General features: G+C 33.5%; 1 protein-coding gene across 5 annotated transcripts in view; it reads right to left on the minus strand.

Moving 5' to 3' along the window:
• The window catches only part of Sarm (sterile alpha and armadillo motif), a 57732-nt gene that overhangs the window by 19294 nt on the left and 16290 nt on the right, over positions 1–22148 (minus strand). For 2 of the 5 annotated variants that reach the window (XM_076113620.1, XM_076113621.1), the window contains one exon: positions 1548–1604. The exons of 1 other annotated variant lie outside the window; for it this stretch is intronic. In XM_076113620.1, the coding sequence (XP_075969735.1) occupies positions 1548–1604 (57 nt within the window). Of the gene's footprint in view, positions 1–1547; positions 1605–5796; positions 6296–22148 lie in introns of those variants that run through there. 2 more of the 5 variants (XM_076113623.1, XM_076113624.1) reach the window with 2 other exon arrangements.

Genomic DNA, 22148 nt, shown 5'->3' on the forward strand with positions numbered 1-22148 from the left:
CCCTTGGGGGTTGAATTTCCAAAAATCCTTTCTTAGTGCTCCCCTACATATCCCAAGGAACCTACATTCCAAATTTCAGCTGTGGTAGTTTGAAGATTTTTCATAGAAACGTTTTTACCCCTTTTCCCCCCCTTGGGGGTTGAATTTCCAAAAATCCTTTCTTAGTGCTCCCCTACATATCCCAAGGAACCTACATTCCAAATTTCAGCTGTCTACGACCACTAGTTTCGACTGTGCGTTGTCTGTCAGTCAGTCACTCAGTAACGGAAGAGTTTTATATATATAGATTATTCGAAGTCAATTTTACATCAGCTTCATACAAGAAGAGGCGAAATCAAAAGTGACAGTTTTTTACATTCTTATAACAAGGGATTATTATAAGCCCTACTATGAACTTGAACTATTATCTAGTAGGAAGAGAGATATTATACTTATGTTACGGATGTTAATTATGTACATTGCGTTATGATGAATACGTAACAACTCGTTGAGTTGCGAGGTTTTATATCTGCAATTCCGTTATCATTGTTCTTTATGTTGTTGATACACAAAAAACAATTCAATGGATTTGTTTAATCATCCTATGACTCGTTTGTCTGCTACTGAACATGGGCTTTTCCTTTCAGTCATTTTTTTCGTGCCATCAATTTGAAAAATTTGCCTCTCGACTCTTAAACTGTAGTTTTAGGATACAGTACTTTGCATCAAAAACATATGACTCTATGAAAACATACATTTTTAGAGTAAGATGTAACCACAAAATCTAAGCTCTACTTTATGCTACTCTTTTTCATGACATTACAGGCGTGGAGAGTAAAAAAAACATATTTTTAGATGGTTAGAAAATATCCAATACAACAGTTTTTTTTAGTTGACCCAAATATAGTTTCAAAATTCATGAAACACAGTTTAAAAAAATGTGCAAGGAAAGTTCAAAAGTCATCAATGAACGTCTTGGTAAATGAAAGTATTAAATTCTGGACAGCTATTTTATGTATGTAAGTAGACGAATAACTTGTGTGTAAAATATACGGTCTTTGTGGCATGGCGGGCGTGCGCTCGACATGTGTTTGCTTAGTGACGCAGCAAACAACAATACGTTTCAGAGGTATGCTTCGCGAATAATATGTTACTCACCGATCTCATCAAACAAAAACTTGTTTAGTTGATATACATTACTGATTACGGTTCAAAAACGTTAAAAGACGTTAAATAAATAGCATCTTGGAGACTAGCCGTTGTAGTGTTTTCCTTTATTCATTCGCATTTGTTAAAAATACTTTTTAAAAGAAAATAATGCACGATAAATACATTTGTTTAGCATAAAACTAGCTTATATTTTCCGTGTATAAAGCCATTTGTACCATGTGGGCGTACGGCGCCGCTACATTGGCTATAATAATGTCACATATATTTACGTGGGGCTAGACAATTCTAATGCAAATCACATTATTTGCAGTAACCGATAAAATGTGTTAATTCTACTATGGGTTTATCCAACTTCTGTATGAAATACCCGCCACCTAATCATTGTGAATTAAACATACCCATCGTGAACTCTTGGCAGGTTTTTCTGGTGCAAGAAGGGACTCTTCCGAACGTACCTGAAACAATTAACACACTTAGTTTAGTACAATGTTATATAATATTTCCAATAAAATTCCTTAAAATAAAATTTATTATTATATTAACGACTCGCACCTAATTTAAAATGATAATGAATTCGGTTGACTACTATAAAATAATAGGCCCTTTATTAAAGACTTGAAATGCTTCAATTGTTATTAATTCTTAAATAAGATTTATATTAGATCTTTATTTTAAATGCATCCATATAATATTATGCAGGTGTACGTCCATAACTCTACATCTATTTATTTATTGAAACCGACGCATTTACTTCCTTTAAAGAGAACAAAGAAATGTTCACAAGCGGTTAGCGCGTGTTAAAAAGTGTTAAAACACATATTTTTTTATTGTTCTATAAATAAAAACGAATGTCTATAGACCTTACTAGTGAATTTGTATTATAATAATGTGAAAGCTTGTGAGAATGGATGTGTGTCTGTATGTTTGTTACTTTTTCAGGAAAAAACTACTGAACCGACAATATTAAACTGTAATATTTGGAGAAAATTTATAAACTGGATTAACATATACTTTTAACACGGTTTTTTTTTATACGTAGAAGTCGCGAAGCTAGTAATATTATTATTAAGTATTATTAGTTTATAGATAAGTTTTATGAAGTATTTAACATGTAACAAGTTATTCTAATAATAACTGAACTGATTCATTTATACATTAGCTCTGATTTCTAATAAATATTATAATTGGATTGTATAATGTATTAGTTACCGATATCATGTGTGTGTGTTTGTGTGTGCATTTACTCATCTGTCTTGATGTGACTCAACAAAATATTTCAGATTCGGTGACTCATAGTTCGTTTACCTGCTGTTTATTTACTTTATTTAACGTAAGTAACTGATTTTTAATCGTAATTGTTGAAGTCACTGTGTAGAGAGGGTAGAACTCTATTTAAGAGCAAAGTTGACAATCTAATATCCAATTTCCGTAAAATCATAATAAGCTTTTACGTTTAGAAAAATTGATGTATGCTTAGTTAAGGAAAGCAAAAATATTTAGCTTATTAAATTTCTTGTTTCTGAATGTCTTTAAAATAATATCTTGGTTCGTGAACAACGGCCAACAACGTGACAGAGAACCAGAAGATTTACGTTCTCAGAAAATTTGTAAGTACCTAATGTTAAGTACTTAATTACTGCAACCAAACAATGTTTACCATTAGTGTAGTGCAGACACATGGTGTTTTTTTTAAACTACAAAAACGGAACGCAAATAAGAGATACTTCCACAATAAGAGATTCTTAGGAAAACTATGTATCGTCGCCATTGCGTCCCTTATTTGGTTTTATACATATCTTCGGCCCACACAAATGCAGTTTGCGATTTAATCTTGTGATAAATATTCTACCTACGTGTTCTAAGAAACGTGCGTTTTGTTTTAATTATAAAATAAGTATGGCAAATGGGGGTGTTCCAAATTTCACAAATATAAAATTCAATAACGAGACTTCATAAATTATGTAACGCAATTACGTCCGTAATCAGTGTTCTAATCTCGTATTTCCTTGGAACTGTCTGAATGAATCCCTTAATAAGCAATGATTTCAAAGTATGAGCAATTTAATTCAGCTTAAGAGACAATGCGTAGGCACATTGCAGCTCATAAGTGCGTTGTAAACTCAATAAGCGTCGAGACAGCTGTAGGCGGCCGGAAAAGTGGACCGTCGAGTGTTAGTCGACTTCCTACTTAAGAGTGCTCGGTGTTCGGCGGAAACGCTATTTTTGGCGCCCACCGTCGCTTCCTTCGAGGAAAGTTCACTTGTAGAATGCAATCACTTTTGATTATCGAAACGACTGTGTGTGCTTCTTTAGTTATATAAGGTTCTTCGGTTCGTTATCAAAAATAATACAGTTGCTCGCCACTAACTGCCGGAAAACGTTTGTCGCACAAAGATACTGATTAAATTTTCATGTGCAGGAAATAACGCATTACTGACTGTGAATAGACACTCGGTCATAATCATTTGTTAAACCATTATCACACCCACACAGCAGCAATAACAAATAGATACGAAATAAAATATTTGTTCAGAGAACTATGATTATTTATATTGTCAACTGTCTTAACTAATTTAAGACAATTTTGCAAAGTATTTTATGGACTAATATAATGCCAGGAAGACGGTCTGTACATTCCTGACTACATTTTTGTTCCCTTACGAGTTCCAGTCAACATTCCCTTCATTGTGTCCACGCCCATAATGATACGCGGGGAATGCACTGGGACTCTTCATTCACCGGAACGGTCTGTTATAGCGAAGCAAAAAGTAATTGGATTTAAAACCGTACACATTTTCATGTCATGAATAATCAGAAAAGAAATATGACGTGCGTTTGTGTTATTTATTTTAGAGAAAAATATATAACATTGTATTTTCTTAAATGTTGTTATGTGGATTGTGGATAATTGTGCACACCTACTTGTTTTTATAAATGGAAAGAATCACCATATGCGTTTTTAGGAAACAAAAAGATGTAGGTATACTAATAGTTTTATTATTGCTATTGCGAAATACGAATAAATACAATTCTCAAAAGCATTTTGTTAAAAAATTTGGTAGGATCGCAACTGCCCATAATACCTACAATACCTACACCTGTAACTGTTTTACATTGTAGTTATTTAGATTGCGTCCTTTGATTCCTATCTTTTATTAGCACCAACAACCCTGACCTATAAAGGAGGCAATCAGTTATAATTTGTACCATACTCGGCGAAACTGCAACATAACCATAAAGTATTACGGAGGTCTGATGTGAATGCGCAGTTGAGTGTTATCACTGAGCGCGCGGTCATATTAAAGAGAATACCATTTAAAACGATTTAATTTCTTGTCATTACAACAACAAGGTTTACATTCATTTGTTCCATAAGTTCGCCCAGATGTGGGAACGGTTTTACCCTTTGACCTGCCTGCGCGATGGAAGAATTTCGTCCTTAACAACGGTGACTCTGAGTTCAATCTGACGGCTCGGTGCATTTGTAGGTCACAGATATTGCACAGGGGACCTTGTGTAATAACCAGTATGTCGTATGAACACGGATGCTGTTTGTGAATAAGAGCGCGGTGAAAATAATTTAACAACATTAATTTAGAACAGGAAACTTGCAAAATATTAATTTGTACCTACTCAGGACATTCTCATTACTATTAAAGTCAAGATCGTTGCACGTTTTGTTGAGAAGCCCACTGTAATGCCGTGAATTGTGATGCCTCTGGTAAACTATTAACTAAACCAACAATGGTATGTTGCGATTACTGAGAATCCCGTCAAGGCCGTAGTGCGAATATTTTTGAAGTAGGTCGGCTAAGTGGAACGCCTTACTCTCAGACTGAATCATAGGTTACATTATCACCAATAACATGATAACTTTGTTACTAATATAATAAGGTATTATCTATTTTCTTGGTATTACCATAGAGATGATAGTTTACAAACTTTAGTATCATAAGATAGCGCTTTATTTAACATACAATTATGTATGCACATAATAAATTCTTATTAAATGATACAGTAGTAAGATATTTCGTGCATCTTCACTGTCATTGTTGAAATATCTGTAAAAGTGATATTTGTTGAAAAACTTAAGTACAAAATATTCGTATTACGTAGGTAGGTATGCTTTGTTTTTCCGACTCATTATCTCTACATCCGTTTAAAAACAAGTTTATTTAATATTAAAAGCTTTTATTATATGCCGATTTTTAAGTTAATACTGAATTGAAATAGTATTTACATATTTTTCCTCGTTTAAAATGTTCATTTACTTTCAACAGCTTGTATTAAAGTCGTTGGCTACTTAGAGCCGTTGCCATTGGTTGTTTGTTGTTGATACCAACTAACTTTACTGGTTTTTCTTGTTTTATTAAGTCAATGATTTCTTAGTTAGTTATTAAATAATCAAGCGTAATGAATAAGTATGTATATCATAAGGATACGAGGGGTTACCTCCTTGATTACGCTGCACTTTGAGTAGAAAAAAGAACTGAATTTTATTTTCATTGACATTAAATCTTGTCATTTAAATATATTCTTTGAATTTATATTTGGTTGTTTACATTGTATATTTATTTTTGTTATCTGTTGCTATGAAACCTAGTGTTTACGTAAATCTGCTGATAGAGTTGTGGAAAAATGTCTTACCTTCTTTGGAAAGAATATTTTTGGTTTCCCAGTGTATGTGGAGTATGAAGCCATGTTATCGACTCTCGTAACAACCATAATTTGGTTAAAACACTTTATCCGGGACGAGTAAACACTACCCAAAAGGAGTAATAACTAACGAACGTGTTTTTTCTTGTAATTTCGAGAATTTTCGACGATCACGTGTTTCTCTGTGAGAGTGAATTGATAGTAACACTTATTACAACCGTACCGTACACATAAAGATCGCCACGAAAGTTTTTGTTCGAGTCGGTTTTCGTCGCAATAAACTTTTAATCCTTGGACGCGACGCGTCCACGTCACCGTCGTCGTCGCGACGGTCTGTCTCTATACTCCTACTCGCTACAGTAATATGTCGTACACAATATACAATAACATTAAATTATTATGCGAAGCACTCATACAATATCGCTGTCACATCTTAACCTCGCCGCGATTGTTTACGAACCGCGTTGCACGGGACGCCACGCGCTGTTTCTTTTCCAACTGAATTTTCGTCGCGTTCAACAGTTGCTTTTATCAATTCAGGCGTGTGTACTCCCCCCGCCTTCCGTTTTGTCTCACTCGCACCTTTACATTGGGCGGATGCGTAGAAAGTGACAGCGTATGAGCGTCTCACATATTCATATATTACATAACCTAACCGCGGCAATAGTATGTACGTATAGCACATAATGCATGGCACACGTTATAATAATATGTAGTACGTATGTCGACGGACATTATATCGGAGCGATGTATGGTAATATCTCTACCTATTGTATTTGGTTATAAATGTAGAGCTAAGGTATAATAGAGCAATATGTGTGTAAATGTATCAACCGGTTCTTGAGGACTTACATATGTGTTTATGTATCATGGGCTGTAGATAATATTTACATAAGCCAAATCATTCTTAATTTTTATATTGTTACAGAGTAACAGACACGTGATGGTAAAATAACTTTAATGTAAGATTGACTTTAACAACATGTTCAGAGACTGTAGCTAATTGACAAATACTTTAAATTATAAAATGGGTTACTTTACATATCAATAAATAACGTATAAATTGAAGATGAATTACTTGGAAATGAGTACCAGCTTTTGTTTTAACTGACGCATATTTCAATTATTTATTTGCATTCGGACTATTTCTTACACTATAGTTTTATGAATCACGGAAAACGTGAGTTAACAACTGAAGTTTATAGAAATAAGACGAAGTAACTCATTAATGTGGTCATCCCTTTGAAGGATGAGGTGGGCATCATAGGTGGTACTCATTGGCGCCTGTTTGGAAATAGAAAGCCGTGACACATCAGAGGCGTCGACTGGCGAGACTACCGCCGACTAACTCCGGCGCCGGCAACGTTGGAGACAGTCATGCACAATCGCATTTTGCTCTCATAAACGTACTTTAAGTATTAAAACAATATACCACTGAAATATACAAAGGTTTTAACCTCAGTGTGGTTGATAATAATGTAGAGTCAGTGACAGTTTGGTTAACGAGTACTTTATTGTAAACATCACATCACAAAAAAATATCGCAAAAATATTAAAGTTGTCGGATCGATTTGAAACTAAAAAAGCTTGTAAAATATTTTCATAACTTACTTACTTTTTTTCAAAACTTATTATTATTCACTGTTATTAAATAAAGGTATCTACGAAACATCATAACAAGAACGTTTTTTCAAATATACGCACATATTCATACGTTCATCCATTCATGAATCTGTTCAGACATTTGTAACAATGGATGACGCAAATGAAACTTTAAATAAAATTAACACAAAATTGTTTGATTAGTTGATGTTATCATTACAAAGACTTCATCGTACATCTGTATGCGTCTTTGCTGTTTAAAAGGAATTCTATAACGGATACGATAAATATTGATACCGTGAAACTGTCTTTTCTTTCTGTGATCTACTTAAATAAAATAGCGTAGCCGAACCGATATTATTATTTGTATCAATAAAGTTATTTTCAATTTTGACACGTCTACTGATGGCTAATTGACCTTACTTTATTCAATCAATTGGCAAACTGTATAGATATCCAGAACAATAAATTTAATTTACCTGTGGTCTTACTTTGTTGCTGTATCTGACGCAAAGTGCATTTCCTCTTATACAACATGTCACTGTTCTCTTTAGCTTCATATTACACCAAATTAAAATAGTTTCTTTTATAAAAACCTCCTGGAACACACAGTAATAAACACGACACATTTGTGAACGACTGCATCAAATACTGCTGCGTTCAATTCTGTCGTTAAGTGACCAAGAAAATAATCCTGACGATGTATTTCATCAAAATCAGCGAGAATCATTACACGACCGACTTATTCTTGCAATTTTGCAGTTTTACTCCCGTGTGTTATGCAATAAAAAGTAGTTCAAGACATACAACATGATTTTCATCTAAAAAAACAAGTGAAGAGACTAATGCTTTAAATAAAAAAATAAGTTATATTTTTGTTCTGTCGCACTTTAAACACTTAACACTACAATATAGGGTGCAAATATTTGGTCAGTTGCTGAAAATAACGAAAATGTCCATTGTTCAAGTTGTAACCTATAAATAAGGTATGAATAATAAATTAAACTGTCGATGCAGATCGATGAACTTTGTCCAAGAGATTACCGAGATGAATGCCAGTTATAATTCATTGCCTACTTCCAATTTTGTTTGGATTATAATCACGCATGTTTTTAATTTATTCATACGCTAATTAAGGCAGGTATACTAATATAGCCAGGTCAATGCACCGACCGACATAGTGTCTATTACCCTTTTGTGTGCTTTTTGACACCGACCTAACTAGAGCAGCGTAAGCATAATTTATATTGTGTTATGATCAAAAGTGCACGTAGTCCATTGACTTACGTAGTATACTACTTATAAAAGTCGTCATTTATTTATCGCGAAATCATCAAGGTGTAGGCGGATAAGCCAAAGTCCTTTGCTTTGCGTAAGAATAAATCGCTGTATGTCTGATTTTAGAAAAATGTTACTTCTGCGTTTAAGGTGGTTTTAATATGTTCAAGCGAATACTTTAGTATAGCTAAACAATTATTTATGATAAATTATTAAAATATGGTATAAAATGCCATAGCAATTAGGTACAGTCGCACTCTACACGCGTTTCGCGTTTTACCTTACCACATTGTTTACAATAGAGTCACGTTGCTGTAGAGATGCTCTCTACGGCCAGTTATCCACCCGGAACAATAAAAGCTGCTTACTACAACAATATCTGTAGTTACTACGTTACTGGCTAAATATAGAATTGTTTTAATTTATGGCGAAATATATTGAGATTGTACCTTTATCAAAGCATTTAGATAAAGTAGTGGTTAAAACGTAAAGAGTTAAAAACGTTTTAGTTTATTGAGTTTTCTTAACGAAACGATGAGTAAGTTTTCAATGAAATTGTGATTATGCCATGGGATTTCCCTTTCTTATGCAGAGAAACTGCCTACATGATTGAGATCACGTTTAAGCAGCACAGCCTCGTTAGGGCTTAGAGACGAATACGAGGGAAATAGTTAATAGACATTGTACTGTTCTTGCCGAATTTTATACGTAACTGCATAGTTATTTACAAAAATAATATTTTGAAATTTAAAAACTGTGTAATTTGCTCTGGCCGATACGCAATCTCACGCAAAAAGTTCGCAATACAAGCAAAGATGGCACCGCTTACATAAGGGAAATCTGATACCGTACAGAGGACATTAAGTCTTGAAGTCGCGTGGGAAACTACAAAACACACTTAATTGTAATTGATGGGTACATTAGTTGTCCTAAAAACGTGTTCTCTTAGTTTGACATACATATTTATTCAGGGTTAAGTATTTTACATAGTTTTTATTTAGATTGTAACACACATATTAGGTATGTGTTAGAATAGGGGTTCAAAGGACGTCACTTGGTACGATCCTTACAAACTTCCCTTGCCTTATTCACATCCATACTTCTTGTCATACTGGGCCGCCGGTTCCGAGTACTACGCAACTGACCCTATTTTCAAGACATCACCGATGTGATCTGTATAGGTATGCCTTAACGCTAAGATTAACACTACAACGGTTTGAAAGATTTTACGTAAAACAAGTTTCAGTAAAATTTGTACTTAAATTAAACATTGGAAAAATTCTCTTCTAGTGTAAATTAATCTCAGAATAGTACAAAACGTTCGTTGTACTGATTCGTGAGCTATTAAAAATACCATTGTTCAAAGGTGTGAAACTATCTAATTCTGTTTCGAGCATTCTTGGCCCGACCGTTAAAATAATTAAATAGTTAACAGGGTGAATGGTGAGACACGTGACTGAGACGTACTCAGTGATAGATAGAACTGTTATCTTTGTAGCACGTGCCTCTAGTGTCAACACAGTGTTTGGTGTCGTCACGGGAAGTGCACACTAAGCACTTAGTACTTCAGATCTACGTACTTGCAAAATACATGGTTTAACACTAAAGTTATTATTTTACATACATAATATATATACATAATATACTCCAAGGTGTAGTCAGAGGTACGTTTCGCCATTAAGAATGTTATTCCCATGTAATAGGGGGCGAGCCTATTGCCATATATTGTGCGCTTTAACGAACTCCGGGCCGTCCAACCCGGAGATCAAACCCGAGACCTCATGATCAGCAGTGACATATGCTACTTCTAATAAACCATGTCCTTGCAAAATACATGGTTTATCACTGCAGCTTCTAGCTATACGTTATTATTTTACATATAGAACTAACATTGCCATTTAAACTTCAACTACGGAGTCATATCATGACTCTGTATCAAAGTGACTTATCTTTATTTTAATTAAAGCTAAAACTTTCACTTGATAACATAGTACATTATTTCTAGAACAAGGCAAACTACTCGATGGTAATTATGTGTTTGTACTGCACTCTATAATTATAAACGAAAATGTAATTGCATTTTGGGACTGTAGCGAACTTATAAGTTTCGCTCAGGTTCATTAGTAAGGCAAAGGAAGTATTATTTCACGCATAAACCTAATTTAAAAATGTATAACTGCAAGGTCTACGAATTTTCCCCGATCGGCAAGGTTTACGAATTCCCGAAAATTCTTAATGAGTCTTACTTACAATAGTAAGTACAATAGAAATATTTTTGATTATTTTACTTTAAAAGGCGCATGATGTTTCTTTGTTTAGTTCCTAGAGCACGGGTCACAGGGATTATTAATATAATAAATAGGTAATTAAATGAGCTGTTTTCTAGTAACTTACAAAAGTACCTAGTACCACTATTATAAATGTATTATTTCCAATTCCTATTGTCCCTTGGCAGGACAAAGACCTCTTTGTGAATAAATTCTACGATAATTTTAATACTAGCCAAGCTATTAGGAAACAAAACAAAACTTTGCCCTTACTTTGTTATCTTGCAGGTGTAGGTACTGAATATTGAATTACCGTACGATTTAGCGTAACAACAATAAGTATACAAATTGCTGACATTTAAGAAACTTTGATTGAGGCAGTCTTAATATCAAACGGGTTGACAATTAACCCGATTTAATAGAAAATATTTGTAGTTATTAGAATGTATTCAGCAGTTTATACAATTTATTATTAATGAAAATCTGGACTTACGTATGAACATACTCTTACATTATTTATTTATCTTATAAAGACTTCCAGGATGACACGTATAACATACACTTCAGTCAATACACTTCATAGAAATCTATGGAACTACTCTTGAAAGACCTCGGCACCAAAAATTAGTCAAGTTCAATAACATGTAACTTAGTGTTTTTCCCACATGTACGGTGAATGCACCACAAAAATGTTAAATGCAACCGGATAGGAATCGTGAAAAATGTTGGATGACTAAAGGGGTAAAACTGCTTAACTCACGTTTCGCTGATCACATAACGTGAACCACACGCAAGTTTTACAATGACTACAAATTACTATTGGAATATCCCCAGGGCCTTGTGGCAACAAAATACACTTCGACAAGCGTTTGTCAAAATATTTTATACCACGAAACGCGCACCAAATCAAAATATAAGTTACACAATAACTCTAGGCTAGCGTTATTAGTAAATATAGGTGGAGATTTAAACATAACATGGCGAGCGGTTCCACGCTGATATCTCATTGAGTTGAACACACCTGTGTTTGAGAACGGCTAATTGAATATTGATAGTAATGAATAGTAGAGGCTACAAATACTGAACGTATACATTGTACAGTTTATCAACAGTAACTTACATGATATCTGTTATTATTTATACTTAACAAATTATTTATGTTTTAGAATGTAAGCAAAAAAAAATAAGTTTCTGCGTGATTCGAAAAATAAATGCGTACGAGATTGCTTAGAGATTGAGCTCTACAACATCAGCGAGAGTTTAACCAATTCCAAATATGACAGCTTATAGTTTTCCCTTTAAAGTAATGATACAATGTGAGTAATGTGACGTACATGGATTACCGAAGGGTTTTTGAGGATAATCAAAACTACCTAAAATATAGTGTAACCAATAAATCAAAAAGAATTTAATACTCTTTTTGTCGGGTCAATTTCATTCCATCAAGGTTAAAACTGAGACAACTGCTCGTTCCTCGTACAGTCAATGATCATAGAACGATGAGCGGATCAGATTTATCAGATAACGCCCAACATACTTTGTAGGCGTTTGGCTTAAGCCTAATTTGATTGTAAATATAGCCCGAGTTGTTTTCCAATTGAGAACACAAGTAGCTAATTTTGTGTTGCCGTATAGTGAAATCAGGGTTGTAATCTGACACAGTTGTGCACAGAAACTTTATAGTATGTCGGACAATAAGCGCTAGTGCAAATAAACTTGTCGACCGTATCGTTGGACAGGACATCCCAATAGAGTCGATATAAAGTTATTTGTTTAAGTTTAGTGTCGTCCCACGTAGAGTTCTTGAGATAAATTACAATATTATGTCTTTATTAGGCCTCATTTATTGTACACTTCCAGTTTTTCACGTCTGCTTTGTTTTTCTTGTAATAAGACTTTTTATCTTCTCTTCCTCAAACAATACAACTCATGTTATATGAGTGAATTACTTTCTAACTAGGTTTATTTTTCGTTAATTTTAAAGGCAGGATTTGGAAAATTCACAATATCCATGATCTTAAATCTCTATCAAAAATTTATATTTTGTTTAAGCTTAATAAAAGCCATCAAGAAGAATAAAGAAAGATAGAAGACTAAAGCCACCCACAAAGTCTACTAAACTTGTATGTTGTAATTTAATACAATTTTGTATAAGTATAGCTATTAGTTAATAAGTTGACGTTTTATTAATCAACTTTATTGATAAAAGCGTGCCAGTTTTTCCATTTGTTATCAGAATTTAAAGCATGAATGACTTGTAACATAAATATATGTACACAATGAATGGATATCACGATATAGTGAATCATTCGTACAATAAACGAGTATATCCGGCTTTTGATAAGTGTCTATTCTATGCCAATGAAATTTCCTTCAAAAATGTTTGTTTACTACGGTAATTAAATACTTTATGTAGGCTCCATCTATTGTAAAAGCTGTTTATAAACAAAAATATAAATTAATGAGCCCCTTTTCTTCATTTTTATATGATAAGATAGCACGGAAAGGCTCTACGTTTCTGTTTCGATTATTCGGAAACTAGAATGTGTGTAACAAAATGAACAAAATTTACCGAATATCAAAAGATTTTCCAAAGCGAAGACGAAACAAATCAGTTTGTTTAGTTAACAACTTACGCAACACCGTAGGTTATATCCAAATTATGTAACTGCAATTATAAATAAGTGAATCTGGGGGCACGGAAGTGCCCCCGCAAGTCGAGCAAAAAAAAGCGGCACGGCCGTAACATCCTTTTCTCGAAGCAATTCGGGCTATTTTTGACACCCCTATAATTTCGTTGTGGATAAAACAAGAAGCCTGGATTTTCAGCAACTAATCAGTCATTGTATAAACACGGTATATTTAAAATTTCAGTCAATTTGAGTCAGTGGTTTAAAAATTACAACTTGTTAAAATTTTGAATTTTGTCACTCACTGATTCACTGACTCACTGACTCACCGATCATCAAAAGTCTAAGGTACTTCTAGCAGACTTAGAAGCTTAAAATTTTGAATACAAATAGGGTTTAGTGTCTTAATCATGGGAAAAAATTAATATTTTCTAATTTCGGTCCAGTTTTCTAAATACACCAACTGCAACAATAACTTTGTAATCCCATATAAATGTATAAGATTACAAGGTTACATTTGCAGTTAATGAATTATTATTACTGTAGAAAATAAAATAAATAGGTGTAAATAGGAACCTACTATATGAGGCATAACGGGAGGGGCTATAGGGTGGGTAAGGGTGTTTAGCCCATGAAATTAAACAACATTCCCATAGGAAAATATGTTGAATTATGAAAAAAAAAAACGTCTTTCCATACAAATTGGACTTATGTTCGCTCTACAAAAAGAAGTGAGATGCCATCAAAAACATTCTGTAAAAACCTCAAGTCTCGCCGTAAAAAGTTGTGAGATCTATATGTATAATACCAAGTCGTTTAATCTATTTAGTCTCTACTTAAAGGAACTTCTGTCTTAAGTTATTACGTTTGTTATTAACATGCCAATTTAAAAAAAAAATACCTTTAAAACAAATAGATCGACTTGGTCATCGCAAGAAAACACAAATTCGCCATAAACATTTCGGGACCATTAACTTCTTGTCGTGCTGTGTAGTGTGGTACATACTAATAATCAAATCATGCGATGGCCAGGTCGGTCTATTTGTTTTAGAGGTACTTTTTTTTTAAATTGGCATGGTAATAACAAACGTAATAACTTAAGACAGAAGTTCCTTTAAGTAGAGACTAAATAGATTAAACGACTTGGTATTATACATATAGATCTCACAACTTTTTACGGCGAGACTTGAGGTTTTTACAGAATGTTTTTGATGGCATTAATCTGACCAGCAGAGAAAAGCACCTGCGGTAAATAAATATTCTCATAATAATAGCCAAGCTTCTTTGACATTTTTGAAACTTGGCCACAGTCCAATATTTTTTTGTTATATGTCGTATGAGTCATGACAGGAACTTGTATGCATTTTGTAGTTTACAAACACGTCGGTCGTCCTCAAAACTTCACGGCACTTTAGAACACAAAACGAGTAACGGTTGGTTTTATTTACACAAAATAATAAATTCCACGTAAAACAATTGTGGACATATTGTTCAGTTTCAAATATTTTATTTCGATACTAAAATTGATACCCTCTGAATCTTACTTACCGTTAATATACTGAAAGCTATCATAATTTGTATAAAAAAAAGAAAATACCTATTTACAAAGTATGTATTTGTTAGGCTGCTTATCATTTATTTTAATTAATAAGAAATTAGACAAACTTGACATCAAGCCTAAAATTAGTTTTTACCTTATTCAAAGGTACGATGATGGTAAGATGATATCATCACCTATTATCAGAATGCAAATATTACAATCTCGTTCGAAATATATATAACATGTTATGTATAATTACTAAATTCCTATCAGGGTGGTTATATGATTCATCGTTCGTGAACGATGATTTCATTAGTTCGTACTACGTAAGTTGATGTCAAGTGATCGAGCTCATTCATAAACGCAATCAAATTATGTCATTGCGTGTAAAATATGTGTGTATGTCATTGCTCTTTCTATTAAACGATCATAACGAACTCATGAATGGTTTTTATTCAATCACAGATTCCTTGTTGTATGTTTCATGTTACTTATCTAGTTATCGGCGACTTTCAGACAGATATTTTGTTACAAATATCGTTTTTACGTAGTAGACTGAAGTGTTTTGAGGACAATGTTATTTTTCGTTGTGCAATTTTAATATTATCATTGCTAGATTATTTCCTGTCACTGATATTGAGTTCATTCATCGGTTGTCACATCTATTTTAGGTGCATATTCGTATTTAGTACGTAAATTCCCAGATATATTTTGTACAGGTTTTATCTCAAAGAAATGGACAGATAAAAACTACGAATTCTCTATGCTTGTAAAGTTGTTTCGTAGAGACCAGTGTTCCTGTACTTGTTCTATTATTAACACGTACGTTTTTGATTGGTGTACGTAGGAACAATAAACTGTCCATTTCTCGATCTATTTCTAGAATATGCGCCCTGGTTTTCAATTGGCACCCATTGTCGTGGGAAATACTACATTTAAATCTATCAAATGTTTTTATATGCTCTGTACCGCCTACTCGGGTTGTAAAATATGATCTAATATAGAAATAACTAGAGACTTGTTTACGCTCCATTTGCATCTTTTACCTGTTTAGCGTGTGACTGTTGCGCTTCTAAGTAATTGAGTCACAGTACCCACGACTTATATCGAAATGTAGACTCACCATATTATACGAAATTCTACCGTAAAAAATTTAAGCTTACTTGAAAAAATCATTTTTATGATTTACGAAATATTGTCGTTTCACTATCATGTGATTCACGGAGTTACTCAAGTTTAAGGGTAGGCTGTGTTTGTTGTATTAGTAATCCTAAAACGTACGACAATGTTTCAAAGAATAATAATGCCGCCATTACACCTGTCTTTATCTGGTGATATTCTAGTAAGAATGATTTGGGCATTCTAATGTCGTTATTAATTCGTAAGGAAAGTGCATGGTACATGATGAGACGCGTGTGTTTACGCAGTATAGCATAGCATATGTTTTAGTCCAACCAAAGAGTTGCTTAAATGTTACCAGAGCGCGACTGTAGAAGAACTACCCCCAGTTTCTGAAGTATATTTAGCGGTAGTTTATCTATCCAATAGCGTCAAAATTCATACAAAAAACGCTATTGAATAGATAAACTACCGCTAAATGTATTTAGAAACCGGAGGCTAGTAGAAGATTCTAAAAATCTTTCTAACAGACTAGTCTAGAAATGCAGAAATATATAATTAGATCAAAAACCTCTGCCCTTCCATAAGAATTCTTATCATTGTTATCAGTTAATACCTTCGTTGATAATATTTTAGATAGTAGATATGCTCAGATTACTTACTTCCTGGGCGTATATATTCTACTCTAACTGTAGATGATATAATATACTACCTATTGTATTTGGCATACTTAAAATAATACTTTTATGGAACTAATGTTCACATCTGCCTATCTATGTATGCGTATGTTCTAACCGCAGGTCTGAATCATAAGACACTTTATCTAACGCTTCGATATCGTCATCTTCGTTTTTACTTTTCTTATCAGATTACATTTGTTTTTTGTTAGTTATAATCTTGTCTTCTAGGACTTTACGATAAATTTACTTAACGTTTTGTAGCACCTGTTCTTTGAAACGCAAAATTAGATTTACTATTAAATCCGTATGATAGATATATGGTTTCGGCGTATTTCCCAATCAAATTGTAGGTTTTTAAATAAAAAAATCAAATCATACACATGACTAACATGTTATCGTAACCTCCTTTTATAATGAACCAAGGTGTAGAAACAGTAATCATGTTCAATTTAATGAAAACATGAGAACGCCTTTCAAGTGTCCATCTGTTACTAATGAACTATGACCCGCTTCGTCACTCACTGTTCTTAAAAGTATCGGTGGGCATCTCTAAACGAAGACCACGCAATATTTCCGACATAAATAACTCAGAGTAAACTTTCTCGACACAGAACCAATATTACGTGTTATTAAGCAATATAAACCTACATTCACATCTTTGTCAGAAGCACCAGTTAGTTACAGAAATAAACTGGTTGGAATAAAAAGAGTTTCGACATTGGAAGGTATTTAGGACGCATAAACATCCAGATTGTCTTGCCAAGGATTTCTATGGGAAGTTCATTTGTTCGAAGAAACAATATCCCCTTTTAGAATGAGGACTGAGGAGTGTAAGGTAGTTAAATAGCTGAATGTTTCAGGGAGTAGTAAAAGTAGAATTAGGATTAAACATTCATATTTTAGTCTTCTAAATCAGCGTTGTGATAAAGCTGGAAAGCGCTTTGTAGTAAAACTGGACAAACGTTTATGTTTAAAGTTGGAAACAGAGTAATTAAGTCGTTTTAAATGCATTTTTGGCTTCTGAGCTTATATGGCGTTAAATAAATAATACAAAGTATTAAACCATACAGCCCTTATTTTAGCCACGCATTCATATTTTGTGAAATTGACTCATACTTATTATACATTTCCGTGACTCAATTGCAGGTAACCGTTTACCGTTAATATTTTAGTGACGACAAAATTGTGATATTTGAGGAAAAACTAATAATAATGACGTATCAAATAGGAAAATTTGATACGTCATCAACCTGTGGTTTATATCTGAACACGTAATTGGAGATATTGTGAAAGTCATTCAGATTAGGTGTCATGACATTAATTAATTCAATCGATAATTTGGTTGGTTTTAAAAACGTTTCTTTTTATTTAAATAAAATGCTCTTATCTTCCTCAAGGCAAGATGCTACTGGTGCAAAAATATATGAGTGACTAAGAGGTAAGAGGTAAAGAAGAATTTGGAAAGCTAATCACACTACAATGTGCGATACTCGTAAAGCAAGTAAGAGGTAGTAGTAGGTACGGGCCTAAAAAAAGCTGTATTAGTCACGCATCAAGTTTCCTAATGAAAGACTAATTCATTACAAAAGTACAAACGATTAGTCATAACTAATATAAACAAAACTAAATAATTGCTCGGAGCGGGAAATTGGTTACAGCTAAAACAAGATCGTGTGGTCAGCAGCGTGTTTTATAACGAATTGTTTACTCAATATATGTAGAGTTCAAATCAAATATTGACACAAAATAAGGAAGAAACTCATGTATTGTTACTGGTTCATGTTAGTTTCTTTCCTTATGGAGTAACCGCTAGGTCGTTCGACAGTGCGGCGCCGGCGCACAAAGGGAGCTTTGTTTCCTATCGTACTCTAAGTTTTCAAGGGACAATGTTGCTAATTTATTGGCCGTAACCGAGGATTGATATAAAATCTTTGTTCTTCCGTTACTTTGTTAAGAATTGACATTTATTTGTTTCCGTCAGATACGAGTAAAAGGCTTATTATATAAAATCATATACAAGTATAAGTTATAACAGTGTATGGAAATTCTATTTGATTATTTATGATGATTTTGGTATGATTATGGCTGAAATTAATAACAATAATTATAAAGATAATTAGTTGTAAAAATTAACGAAAGATTATACACCTACACTTTCCTTGTTAATTTCACCATTTCCTAAAAGTATAAATTCATATCAACAACTTATGCATAATTACAAAACTGCAAATACCAGTCATCGGATACTGAATAATATCTCGTTGTCGCCGCATAATTCGTAAAGCTTGACGCCTGACAAATAATATAAAGCAAAATGTAGTCGGCGTGTGCATTATTGACGTCGGCAATGCGGCGCTACAACAGTACCACCTACCTGGCAAACATAAATAAATTAACGACTGCCAGATACAAATCAACATGTAAAATGTTCTATTGTTTCTATCAATTATATTATTCAAAACATATTTTCACCTTGACAACTAAACAAACCAGAATTACATTCGCGTCTATTTATTTTTTTAAAATAGATATATAAATAAATATATTATTTTTTTAGTTAATCATTAACATAAGATGAATGAAAACTTTTCTGAATATTTAGGTCGGCACGTGCTCGTATCCAAATGAGCTGGTAAGTCGGTTAATGCCCACGCTGTCCTGCAAACCGGACATGTCAGTCTTGCGCGGACGCGGGGAAATTGAATAAAGAGGAAATATGACACCGGCTTCTTGCGACAGAATTTGTGTACGTAGTTTTACAGTGTGCTGTAACGCCGGCCGTAAGGGCAACGCTCTCTGTTAGATGGGCTCTTACTTAACAATGTCTTTAGATGAGTGAGAACTTGTAGATCTCAAAATAGAATCATAGGTTTGTTTACATCTTATATTTTATTCTGACTAGCCTGAATCCGTAGAACTGATTATATACGGTTAAGGTTACGATGTCGGGTGATAGGCAAAAGATAAATATATTATCCAGACATGACTCATTTTCTTTACATGTAAAAGACTATGAAACCAGAGTTCATTCTTGAGCTATATTACACACAGCGAATCAAACTACTGATATCACCGCAAAATTACATGATATGACGGTTATTAAACTTGATCATGAAAGCCATCAATCAAAAACATTTATATAGAATTTTATGAATCACTGGTACTGTTTTGTGAACCGATAAGGGACCATTAATCTTTAATTTTAATTGATTTTTATTTGTTTAAAAATACTTTTAATAATTTCCATATTTATTTTTTTATACTATACATATCGCTTTTGTGTTTAACGTCTGCAGAGATACGCTAGGAGCGGTGATAAAGGTATCAATAGTAAATTGATATCTTTGCCAATAGCGATCACCAAATATTGAGGATCTCAATTTAATTAACATAATGCGAATAAGGATTGTTACAAAAAATATAATACCCATTCGCTAAAGATTAAAATTATGATGAGACAAAATGTCAAAACAATTTAAATCTTTTTATTAAACCATCCGCAGAAAACCTCGAAGCGTGTCAATTCTTACTCTCCGTCTACATAACTAAGAAACTGTGTAAATACGAACGAACAAACAGCAATTACTGAGAAAGATATATTGACGGTTATTATGAGTCTGTACAATTTCCGTACGACTCTTAAAGTCTGTCTAGACTTACGGATGTAACAACAAATTAGAAGTAGCAACTGTTGTGAAGGGAAATGTCACGAACACACGTTATTTGTGCGGATACGATGAACGAGATAACTAATATGACTTGGGAAATAAATAATATTGATATATCTTTGATTCTTGATTCAAATACAACATCAATAAATTGTAGTAGAAAATTGGCGATTGAAAGAGTGGCCAGGGTTTTCTTGTCAGCTTATCGCGTTGGTCCTACATTCCGAACTGGCAGTAAATTCGCTCATTGTATTTTTTCACCATTTTGGTTAAATAGAGACCCCATAAGTTCTCTATTTAACCTATATTAAGTACTAAGATTAAGAATTCTAAACAAATGAAGTCTTATTTTTCTATTAGTATTTTTTACAAGAAAAGTAAAGTAAAATGTATTTCAAGTTCAGTATTATGTTCTTCTTTTAGTAACATATTTATTAGAATGTTGGCTTGTGACTCTTATTTATATTCCTATCCATCATATAGATGGAATTAATAAAGTGTTGTAGAGAACAAGTAATTAACTAATTAAGATTTAAGAATAATGCTCACATTACAAGGAATTATAGCACCAGGTCTCGTTATGACAATCACATCAGCATTAATTAATGAACAGAACTGTGAAATAATAATTAAGCGGCCACGAATAGCTATCAGACGAGCTAATTCTAGCCATAGAGCTTTAAATAAGATTGACACGGTTTATTAAGATCATCAATGAAACGTCCTCGACTCATTGTTATGTGTCAGAGGCAACCTAATTAATATTAGACACTTAATTGTGGACCACACGTATGGCGGTGAAAAGTCAATGTGATAATTGGTCCTCGCCTTGTGTTTGTTTTTGTTTTACGAGTCTTGATGTTGTTTTTGTGATTTGTTCGATAACTACTTAGTTTGCATTGTAAGTCTGGAAATATGATTTCGGCTTCGAAAGATTTGACTTTCGTGTCTTATTCATTTTGGGAAATGAGACGCTGTGCTGTTTTTATTCTGGATATCTATTTCAAGTTCCTGTTGTCAGTTTCTTCATATACTACTACATTAACAGCAGTTGCTAAAAAAACAAGATTTGGCAGGCTAGACATGTTGTTTCCAAACACCGCCATTCGCCAACTTTTTTTAGAAAAGACGATGATTTACTGTTTGTTTCTTCTTTTGTCACACAAACAAAAAATATGAGGACCTGCAGTAAACATTAAAACACCTTCCCACGGATACATAAACATAAATAGTTAATATGGCATTGGTACTTCAATATGTATAGGCAAGTATATTATGTGTGCGTTAAAGTCGCGAAGTGTTCTCAGTAAACAAACAAACAATCCTTCATTGTACCAGCACACCACAGTTTGGTAATGAGTTACGATCTATTCAACCTCGTCTGTTCGTACAATGTCTTAAAAATACATATAAACGTGATTAGCATTCAAACACTCGGTTTTTACAAGTTTTAACGGCCATATTGTACACAAATGAATTTGGCCTTATACGAATTGGTACCACTGTTTCGACCATATTTGGTATAGGTACGGTGAAGCTAAAACTACCTATTTATATGG

The sequence above is a fragment of the Anticarsia gemmatalis genome, chromosome 4 (assembly GCF_050436995.1).
Source record: "Anticarsia gemmatalis isolate Benzon Research Colony breed Stoneville strain chromosome 4, ilAntGemm2 primary, whole genome shotgun sequence".
NCBI classification, from domain to species: Eukaryota; Metazoa; Arthropoda; class Insecta; order Lepidoptera; family Erebidae; genus Anticarsia; species Anticarsia gemmatalis.